Genomic DNA, 11,284 nt, shown 5'->3' with positions numbered 1-11,284 from the left:
ATTAAAGTGTTCAGGAATTTGTGTTGAGTTTAATAATGTGAGTGTTATGACGGTTAAATAATTCTGTATCATGTTACCAAACGGATCAGGAATTGTTTCTCCTTTTTCTGTAGTCCTGTAGGAACTCCCATTGCTCTGGAGAGAAAGGGCAATAAAAATTGTAAATCCATAAATTCCTTTCATTCTTGGTTTAGTTCTCTCCTTTTTCCTTCAACTTTGTATCTCCTAATGTCCCCAATGAGTTTAGAATAGTGTGAAGTATACTAAATCGGTTAATCATATGCTTAGGTATTGTAATTATCATCAAATATGGTTCAATTATGTTTGTGTTTGTTGTTTGTTTGTCTAGTGGGTAGTTAATGAATATATTTGTTCATTATAAAGTCGTTGTTCTGTGTTTCCTTGTCTGCAGAGAAAAGTAATCCCTGAACTGAAAAGATCTCATGATCTTTAGATTGATGACTGATTAGTATAGCCAAGGTCTGTTTTTCCTTCATCTATGAAGGTGGTGCCCCTGAGTGTCCATGAGTGTAATTTGATATCTTGATCAAAGTTTCATATTTCCATACCTTTACTAAATTCTAAATTCAATATTTTCGACTCTACACGCTACTTCCCCATCCAAAAAGAAATTAACAGACTCACAGTAAAGTAGTAAGAGGGATTTTACTCAATCAACCCACAAAAAAAGATTGCTATGAAGTTACATATGAATCGTCTTTCACCAAATATTCCTTCAAATAATGTTGAGTTGTATGAACAATAAAAACAGACCTAGTGATTCCACTGAAGGTAATATGTTGGGTATATACAGTATGATATTGTTTGACACCAAGCAAAGGAAGAAAACCCTTTGACCGCTCCCTCCCCATCGTTTTCAGAGTGTACAGTATGTGCATGTTGTAAGGAAAGTTATGCGTTACAAAAAAAAATCACAGTCTCTAATTAATCAATCTTTTTGTACATTCATCGTAAGAAAGGCTACAGTACATTTGAGGGCCACATTTGGCCTGGGAAGGGCATGACCAACCACAAAACATGTTGGCATTGTTTGTTCTGACTGGTTAGCACTGTCTCAACACCCGAAAAAGGAGCGTACTTTACAGTCTCAGACCATATTTCTTTTATTTGCATCGAAGGAGATTCCTTTGAGGGGCGGAGGTGTGCCTTTCACAAACTCAGTGCGCAAGCAGCGAGTCACTTCAACAGTGATTGGATTGTAAACAACATGGGACCACAGTGCAGTGGCCTTAAGAGGGAGTCTCTCAGTCTCCACTCTAAATGAACTCCAAGCCCTCATATTTCACGTCCCCAATCTTGGTTTCGGGTAAAAGGATGCGTCCGTCCAGCGTAAAGGCCATAATGTACGTAGCGATCTTTCCGGCGTCTTCCTCTGACTTGAGCGCCAGGATAATCTGGTCGTCTGTATTGGGGACAAACTTGAAGGAGGAGAAGCCGTGGGTGGGGTTGTGCGGACCCACGCGGCTTACAATGATGTCTTCGAAGTCCGGCGAGCAGCTGAGGACGAGGTTCGTGGCGCGGCGCTCATCCGCCGTCTCCTCATAGCGCTCCTTGCTGGCGCGGCGGGGGAGGAAAAACCAGCGCTGCAGGGTATCGCTCCACGCTGCTGACTCGTGGATAAGGTAACCTGTGGAGACGCAGAGGAACACATAGAGGAGTTGCGTTCAAAAGAAAAGGGAGTGAAAATACAAAAGGAGCACCGACATGAACTTAGATAGGCAATCATGTAAAGATTCAGATTTATTCAGATTTCCATCTTCACCTGGAGGTTCTATCCCCGCAGCGGACTTCAAGAATTTGTACTTGGGAACCCAGTTCTGATGCTGAACATCCCCTCTGTAGCCCACGACTTTCACCCACTCGGGGTTGTTGTTGACGAACTCTCCTGCGGTGGTGGTCCACTCCTTCCCCAGACCGCCGACGTACAGGCGCTCGTCCTTCACTGCCAGCCACTCTGCTTTGAACCCTAACAGGACAAAAGCTCATAAGTCACAATTTCAGGGGGCACTGTCTCAATTTGTTACCATTACCAACAACTTCAGAACTTTGGGGTGTACAATGCACAGCGCACACATGTTTTTCATTCTCTTAAAGCCATTTTGATCTAAAGGCTTATGCTTTAAATCCTTGAAATTTGACAAACATAAATAGTGAAGTTGATCCCTATGTATTAATTTATTTCCAAAGCCTTTGTCTTTCCATCAAGACAAAGGGCGGCTACTTTAAAGAATCTAAAATATAAGATAGTTTTGATTTGTTTAATACTTTTTTGGTCACTGCATAATTCCATTTGTGTTGTTTCATAATTTCGATGTCTTTACTATTATTCTAAAATGTGAAAAATAAAGAAGAATGCGTGTCCAAACTTTTTCCTTGTAGTGTATAAGACTAGGGCAGCACTGACCTTTGGCAACGCTGCCATCGCCATCAGGCAAGATGACCCAGGGCACAGCCTTGTCGCCATCGATGTGGTAGACTACGCCCGTTCTATCATCGACACTGTACAGCTTCCCGTTAAACACCACCAGCTCGGACAGCTCCATGCCCCTGCCCTTCTCTGACAGGTGGCTTTCCAGCAACACCGGGTCCTGGTCCCATTCTACCGCCACCTTGTCACCGCTCTGGGACACCAGCAGGTAGCCCCGCCGCATGTAGCTGAACCACGTCAGCTTCTTGTCACTGAGAGAGTTTGTGTCTAGGTCGGCGATGACCCCAATGCGGTAGCGGGTACCCTGCGCCGTGCGCTCCGGCGGACTGAGGGGGTAGGTGTCGTTGTAACGGGACTCGGTCTGCTTGGGGTCGTTGGGGCCGGCTCTCCAGCTGTGCGGGCTGTAGGGGCGGGAGCGCAGCCCCGGGCTCAGGTGCATGAAGAGCAGGAGCACCAAGGCCAGAGCGGCCACCACCACCACGATGGGCCTCCACTTGAGGCGGAAACGAGGATCAGTGGTATTGGCCATGGACGCCAACATCGGGAGGCCTCCTACAGAGATACGCAGAGTGTTCATAGGATCATTCTGCTCCAGTCGAGTGTAGCCTGGGGAAGCAGGCATGGAGGACGGAGCCCTGGAGGGACCTACAGAAACACAGAAGGAGAGAGAGAGAGAGAGAGAGAGAGTGAGAGAGAGAGAGAGACAGAGATGGTAAGTTACCTACACTAGATCACATCATAATGAACCAAAAACTACAGAAGTTCACAACAGAAAGTTAATGCCCCAGTTGGATTGAGTTTAAGATCTTGCCATAACTCAAAATGCAGGTACATTTTGTTCTCATGTTTACAAATGCAAAAGTAAATCCATTTACAAACTTAGAATGCATATGTCAGTGATGTGTAGCTGTCACATACTGTTCCTTAGTATCAATAGCGTAGCCAATTAGAGAGTGATTTTTCTCAAATACACTGCAAAGTGATGTATGGAGTACAGCAGGTGAATCAGGGTGGGGATATAAAGCTGTGCATTTTTCAACTGGGTGGTTACACCTGCTTTTCCTTGTTCTAAATTTTTCAAACTGTTCACATGGTCCCTGGAGGGGGACTTTAAAATCATTTCTTCCAAGGCCTGGCCCATTGGCAAACAGGGCTACAACTAACGATTATTTTCATTGTCGATTAATCTGTCAAAATAGTTGGTGATTAATTTAATAGTTGACAACTAATCGATTAATCGATTAATCGTTGCAGCTCTACTACCCACTGTCAATTCTCAAGTCAATTTACATTACATTACGTCATTTAGCAGACGCTTTTGTCCAAAGTGACTTACAATTAGGGTTGGTCCGATGGACGACAGTCATCGACCACTGAGCCTTCTACATCGCAACATCGTGATTTAAAGCCCCCAGACAGAGAGTGCAAAAATGAAGGATGGGTTTATTCTAATTATTATAATAGCTCCTTGCACCTGATTTACTAAAGGAAAAACAGCTTATTTAATCACACTATTTGCCGCCCAGTGAAAGCATGTTTTAATTTAGGCCAGACATAAAATGTATTTTTAAATTTACCTGGTTTGCGCCTGCCTTAGTAAATCAGGGGGTGAGTCTTTATTTGTAGCCTATCTCAAAACTGAGGATTCAAACTCACCTACAGAGCGAACTCCGGCCACACTGATCTGTCAAAAAACTGACAGAAATACTAACAGATAGATTTCTGTCCATTGGGTTGTTTTGGAACGTAAACGCTATTTACGTTCCACGCTATTTACCCCCCCCCCGGTACAACGATGTCATCGTCCATCGCGATGTTTCATCATCGCGATGGACATCATTCATGACATCGGCATATGCCACTTTGGTAGACATCGCCCAACCCTACTTACAATAAGTGCATTTTGTCAATAGTAGTCAAACCAACTGTACATCATAGTCTTCATCAGCTAAGCCTTTAATAGGAATAAGTAGCATTAGAATCAGAGTTTTTCTTTTTCATTCATCTCAATGATTGCAAGGACAAGGATCCACTTATGAAAACTGAGTGAAGTACAGGTAATTAGCCCGAGACTTACCTGTGAGGATATGGCTTAAAATGATGATATACAACAACACCATCATATATGACAATAATATCTAGATTAACTATCTGGAAAATTAGTTAAGACGTCATCAACAATTTAAGTTACTTGAAGCCAAACACAAGTTTCTTTCAGATATTACACCAGCCCAAACTACAGGATGACAACAATAAAGACATTTAGATAATGAAGCTGAACTGAACTGTGCTCACACACTTTCCATGAAAAGACTCTGTTGTCCTCTATGTCACCTCCTCAGTCTGGATGGCAGGCAAAAAACCCTGCGACTTTCATATCTGCCTATAAGCTATGTTTTAAATATTATTAAAAATTCTGGGAAGAACTCACACACAGCTATGTACATCTGTGCCCAGCTAAACTGTACTGCATGAAGCAGGAAGTAGTCCAGCTTCAGGTTAGGTGACTATCAGGTGGCCACTAGCGCACCATGTCAACGTGGAGGCTGGGAGGGGCCCATTCACCGACCAAAAAAAGAGACAGTGGGTGTGAACACCGGTTACTCAGGAAACACACAACCAGCCAACTAATGTAGTATCACTCAAACCAGTTACAACTTTGATTTGTCTGACAAGCAGTAGTCGATTTGTACACAAATTTCAAGGGGGATGGTGGGGTCCTTATGGAGACAAACAATTTGATAGTGGCGACAGCATGGAGGGTAGGGGACCAGCTGTTTACCCTTTTGTTTATATTGTAACAGCACAAAGGTATAGCCTATTCAATGCTATATTCAAAAGACATGCAAGTTATGGATGTTAGGTATCAGATGCTCCTGCCAATGCCCTGAACCAAGGCACTGTTCTCAGAATTGGAGTTGGTCTCTGCATTGCAGTAATCAAATTAGGAGCCACTGCACAAAATTCAGCACATACTAGCGCTGTAAACACCTTTGTGCTCTAAGTCCTGTGATCCTTAGTCAAATTTTATTTGGGTTTACATGAGAACGACACACAGAGGGCTTCTTCCCTTTGACGGTGACTACCTGCCACTTGAACAACAAAATTCAAACAAGGTTAATCTTGACTTCCCGTTTATTTTGTTGCCTGGCAACATCCCGCTGAGGATGAAATGTAGCTTGATGAAATGCATCCATATCAATGCAGGTGTGTGTGCCCCCCCGCCCTCGGATTTGCTGTAAACTCCAGATGTGCTATATTCTTTAAAATGATTAAATATCAATAATAAGTGGCTTACACATTTCTTGATTAAATGATATCTTTGTGCCATAAAAAGGGATGAAAGGGGGATGGCAGTGTTACAAAGGGGATGGTTTTTGACAATTTTCATTTCAAGGGGGATGACATCCCCTCGCATCCCTCCTCAAATCGACTACTGCTAACAAGGATAGTTCAGAAAGAGGTAGCAAATAGGCAAGTAAACAGAAAACAACAAGTAGACTCTTGGCCTATTCCGTTGAGCAAATGAATATGACTATCTTTTCACAAATGATAAACAGAGGGCAAGTTACTGAGTACTTGCTGAAGTCTAGCACACACTGCAGATCACAGATCAGCTCACATATGGGTTCTCTACACTTGAAGGGACACCAGGCCCCGTAGTGCAGACCTGGTGTGCACTAACAAAACTCCAGTGACCTCTAAACCCAGGCTCAGGAGCTTCACACTCTGCGGCCTAAACATGGCTGCACGTCTCTGAAGGAGAGCAGGGGCACTGGCCTCGACTGAAAGGCTCTTTCATAAACAGGGCCCCAAGCCAAACAGCAGTCCATTATGGCAGCAACATCAGGCCCCGCGCTCCGAGGCAGACTAACGATCCTCTCTAACATACACAAACAACTGGTTGAAACCAATTAACTCAAAAGACATTATTGTTTTTCAGGCACCAGATTGCAAACACATTGCGACCGAATACACGAGGACATAAGCACTCAAATATAAAAATCTGACAGAAATGTCTGACAAGAGAGCAAAACAAGAATATTTTGCGAAGATCCTCTCCACAGAGCCCCCTAAACTAATCAGACAACCCAGACAGGCCACCACTGAAACAAAACAGACTGTTGAATAGTCCTACCCCTTCGTCTCCTTCTGCCAGAGCGCTGAGCCACTGTCATCTCAATTACCACGCTATCCTTATAGCAGACTTCTTCATTCAGTCCTGAGCTGCAAACTCTCTTTCTACCAAGATTATTGGCCGTGCAACCATGACTAAGGGCTCTAACCGTGGCTGTGAACTTTAACTAGACTTGGAGGATTATGATCAAGTCCAAAGGGGCAAACTTCTCAGGCTGCCTACCTAATTCACTAGGCTCTCATTCATCATAGCAATCATTGTAAGACCAGGTTACTCACACACACACACCCCCCCCCCCAGATATGGGAAAACATTGTTTCTGCCTGCTCCAAACCTCCACCTGCCCAAAGGTGGAAAGCCACTAATCTAGCAGGCTAAACAGAAAATCCACTACAAACAAAGCTACATTCACAATGACAACTCCAGACCCCACATACCAGAGGTGCTCCTGTGATGCAATCAGTGCTGCTGGACAGAGGCCAGAGATCGAGCTGGTGACGACAGCAGAGGAGTCACAGAAGAGTGAATACGTTTCGCAATCGACAAGGAAGTTGGAGGAGCGCCGACTCACTTTCAAACTAATGCTTGCGATAAACTTTCACTCTTCTAGGGCGGGAGATGTCAAATGTTAAGAGGATGAGTATGGCAGATAGGTAGGCTACAGAGAATGTGCATGAATTGCCAGTAAACAACCAACTTCTTCCAACTTCCCTGTACCCCACTTTGGGGTGCAGGGACCACCGGGAGTCCTTGCAGAGAGATCCAGAGGTTCCCCAGCAAAATGAGAAATACTGAGGTGTAATTTAACTTTTATTTCTCTCCTTAGAATAAGAGGATATGAGGATGACTTTGTTCCTAGGAGTCACTGCCCTCACTGTCACCTGCCTGACAGTATAGGCAGTTATGTAACTCTGCATGGAGTCATATCTTATCAGGTGGGGGTTCCTTCAGACAAAATCTTACCCAATAGGGGGAGGTGATCTAATGCCTGTGTAGCTGAAAATGGGAAGGGACTGAGCTTCTACACTCTCGCTGGCCATAAAGGATGACATCTGGGGAGGTGGACTTCAAAGGAAACAGAGAGAGAGAGAGGGAGAGAGAGAGAGAGAGAGAGAGACCTTAGGTGTGTCCAGCCCATAAATAGTTCAGTCAGCGCTGCAGGGCATGATGGGATTCATAAATCATTGAATTACTGACCTTAGATAGCTTAATAATAGCTTAATAAAGGTGGGAGCTTAGTCCAGTATGATGGGAAGTAGAGTAGACCATGCTGTTATTAGGTTTAATCTGTTATGAATTATGTGTAACTTAATACACTTGATGACTCGATGACTTGATTTTAGACCTCTCTCTCTCTCTCTCTCTCTCTCTCTCTCTCTCTCTCTCTCTCTCTCTCTCTATCTCTCTCTCTCCCTCTCTCTTCAGTTGCAGTTGCCACAAAGTGTGTATCGTTCCCTTCCCTACACACTTCACTTACACAGACTTGTGTCCCTGACCTGCCAGCAGCGGAGAGGTTAAACTAACAGGCTGCTTCACGGGAGATGGCATCGCATCACAGGATCACGGCATTTAACGGCCACGGTCGCAACACCCTTCTCTTGCAGTTTCCCGGTTCACCAACCTCACACAGTTTACTTCGTACTCACTGTAGACGTTAGATCTTCGGTTGTAGGTCCGATGACGGTTGTAGTTGAGATGTCATTGCACTGCTTCCTTCTTCGGGTCTCCTGCCTCCGTCCGTTCACCAGACAACCGATCATTACTTCCTGTATGTGGTGATGACGCCGACATCGCGCAGTGCTTGCGCACGCTGGATGCGATGAGGGTTTGTCAAATGCTGCGTTCCCGTGCCGTCGGAAATGCCAGAACTAACGAGTCTACACGGACGACCCGGTGAACAAAGTGGTAAACACGACTGGGAAAGTAGGCGATGTCTGTGATACTCGAGAGATGTGACGTTTAGGGAGCGGAGAGCAGGGCAGCTGTGTCAACAGCTGATGGTAAAAGTGATGTATTTTATTATTGTATGTCATTATTTGGCATTCTGTGGAAATACTGTGTGTCTATATTTCACTCTTTAACTGTCAGTTGTCATGTATTTTCTTTGATTTATTGAAATATCAAACACACTGTAAGTAACTGTAGGAATATTTTTTAAATATTATTGTGTTCTTTGTTGTTTTTGGGTTGGCCTACATGTCCCATACAAAACAACACAATTTTTCACAAAGTTATAGCCTATGTTTGGCCCTCTTGAAAAATCAAGATGTAGATGTTGTCATGAACTGGTAAATTTCAACATGGAAGGGAGATAAAGAGGAATACTCAAAATGAGGTTTTATAGTCACTAGCTAATTACAAGGGAATATTCAAATGAATTCTGCTGCAGAATAATTGAGAAATTGATGATTAAACTAAAAAGTTTATATAGCAATGATCCTTGCTTATAACTTCCATTGATAATCTGATTATCTGATAATCTGGAAGGAGAAGAAATCCCTTCCAAAATGCTATATAGGATAATACATCTTTTGAGAGGAAAAAAACATTAGCAGAATGTCATTAATGAGTATTTCTAAAACATAGAGGATCCAGCCTGTAGGTGTTTCAGTATGTCATTTCACCAACCAAGGTCTTACATTACCTGCTTTCCTATTCCTACATTCCTATGTATGATGATCTGATTTAATTTTGTGTATCAACCATTTTGTAAAAATCAAGTTCAAGTGGTGGATATCTCATTTTGGAACATGTGTTGAAGAAAAGCCCACAGATACTATAGCAATGGAATGCTAATGAATTTACTCAAAGGGAAAAATGAATCACAGAAAAAAATGAGAGAACATTCTCTTCACTGGTGTGCCTCATTCAAGGCTTCGGCTTGCTCTGGCAGGTGGTTTTGCTCTCGCTCTTGTTTTTGGATGGTCTGCAGAGGAAGCTTCTCTGTTTTTGCAGCCATAGGGTCAGCCTGCGAAGAGACAAAACAAACAAACAAACAAACATTCTATTATCTAGCTTCTTAGTTTGTTTATTTGCTTGACTGAATTGATTTGACCATGAAAGTATGATGGGTAAAGGGCACTTACATGTTCAGATTTCTTATTCTTCCCTTGTCTGAATATGTGGAAGAGCCAAGAGAAGCAGCCATAATTCTTCTTCTTCTTTGTTTTTGAGGAGAGGCTACTGATGCTGGAACAACCACCGCCTGCAGGTCTGACCTCCTGGTTACAGTTAGCTGGAGTATCGATCTCCCGGGGCAGACAACATTGATCCTGATCCTCTTTGTACAGGCTGGTAGGATTTTTGGTCTCCAGCTGCAGATTGGCTGGTTCCTTGGTCTCCTGGACCAGACGGGTTGGGATCTTGTCAATGTCACTATCAACGGCCTCAAACACCTGGAGAGGACTTGATACGGGTGGAGCCTTGACTTCCTGGATTAGGCTGATTTGAGTCTTTGCCTTTGTGGAACTGTTGTCAGGCCCAGCAGAGACCAGAGTTGTGACAGTCTTTTTGTCACCACACTCATGTTTGGTATCATTGCATGGAGCACTAGCAGTCCCGTCAGCGCTGGAATCAATGCTTGCACAAAAATTGATCATTTCTTCATTGATGACCAAGTGGTCTTGTTTTGTCTCCTCACTCTCCAAGTCCACCAGGAACTTCCGGAGAAGTTCTGAATCAGATTGGACCAGTGACTCCCATTCATTAAGGTGGTGTGGAACAGGCCCATGGGATAGGGAAACCGCAAATCTAGAGGTATTTGATGGGGTAGCGTAGTAGGCCTTTTCACCAAGTCCCTCCTTGTCTACGTCATGGGAGAACTGCATTAATTCGAAAGTAGAGACCATTGGCTCCCATTCATCAAAGTTGTCCAGAGTAGGTCCAAGGGGTGAGCAGCAGTCAGACAAAGGAGCATAGAGGTACCTCTTGCCAACAAGCTGCTCACCGAATTGATACATGCAGTGGTCATAGTCAAGGCTAAGAGAGTCATGAAGCAGCCTGGATATGCACTTGATCTCTGCATCTTCATTAGTTTGGACTTTACTAGATGGAGCCTCAATGTCAGTGTGCAGACTGGTTTGAGTCTCATCGTCCTGGGCTGGATTGCTGGGTGGTTCTGTCAAAGCCTTGTCCTTTGTCATGAGTGAGGAGTCTTCCTCTGTGGGCGGAAGGTCTTCATCTTCCATAGCGATGAGACGTTTGTATGCTAAGGAATCTGTGCTAGCTATTGGGTCCCACATGTTGAGAGTCTCAAGTCCAGGTGTGGAGTTGGACCCTACATTGGAGCCAATATCACGATAAGACGGTGGGGGCAGAACAGTGCCGAGTTCAAGCATCACTGTGGAGACACTGGTGACTGGAGCATAAAAGTATTTCTTTTCCCCGAGGATGATTCCAGGCTTACAATCAGTATACTCAGAATTATCAGCAATGAGTGAAGTGACAACTCGCATCCAAGCTGAAAGAAATTAGAAATGGCATGACAACATGTCAAATGGCTATATTTAACAAAACAATCATTAAAGTTTCATATTATGTTTTATCATTTTGAAGCCATTAACTGAACTGTACATTTACAATGCAGACTGGGCAGCAATGGACGCCCAACAAAGACAATTTTATTCAACAAACACATCCTGGTTTGGCATTCCCTTATTTATTCATGTAGTGAGATAGTTTAGGATAACTCATCTGAA

The 11,284-nt window shown here is 43.7% G+C and overlaps 1 protein-coding gene across 4 annotated transcripts; it reads right to left on the bottom strand.

Annotated features, from left to right (window-relative positions):
- Window positions 1-647: 647 nt before the first annotated feature.
- cant1a (calcium activated nucleotidase 1a) lies at window positions 648-8,363 on the bottom strand. Of its 4 annotated transcripts, none has more exons than XM_071530513.1 (4): window positions 8,234-8,363; window positions 2,426-3,094; window positions 1,784-1,987; window positions 648-1,648 (listed from the first exon to the last, which is right to left on the bottom strand). In XM_071530513.1, the coding sequence occupies exons 2-4, from the start codon at window positions 3,069-3,071 to the stop codon at window positions 1,278-1,280; spliced, it is 1,221 nt and encodes a 406-aa protein (XP_071386614.1). In that variant the 5' UTR covers window positions 3,072-3,094; window positions 8,234-8,363; the 3' UTR covers window positions 648-1,277. The 4 variants fall into 4 exon arrangements, with proteins under 4 accessions (XP_071386614.1, XP_071386611.1, XP_071386612.1 ...); XM_071530510.1 differs by lacking the exon at window positions 8,234-8,363 and adding an exon at window positions 6,572-6,627 and having other exon boundaries at window positions 2,426-3,084; XM_071530511.1 differs by lacking the exon at window positions 8,234-8,363 and adding an exon at window positions 6,588-6,627.
- Window positions 8,364-11,284: the final 2,921 nt, after the last annotated feature.

The sequence above is a fragment of the Centroberyx affinis genome, unplaced genomic scaffold (assembly GCF_046629955.1).
Source record: "Centroberyx affinis isolate AG114_WGS23_722 - 3 ecotype Tasmania unplaced genomic scaffold, CSIRO-AGI_Caff_v1 ptg001934l_1, whole genome shotgun sequence".
Lineage (NCBI taxonomy): Eukaryota > Metazoa > Chordata > Actinopteri > Beryciformes > Berycidae > Centroberyx > Centroberyx affinis.
Note: the sequence above shows the minus strand (reverse complement) of the source record. Positions and strands in the feature narration are given on the sequence as shown.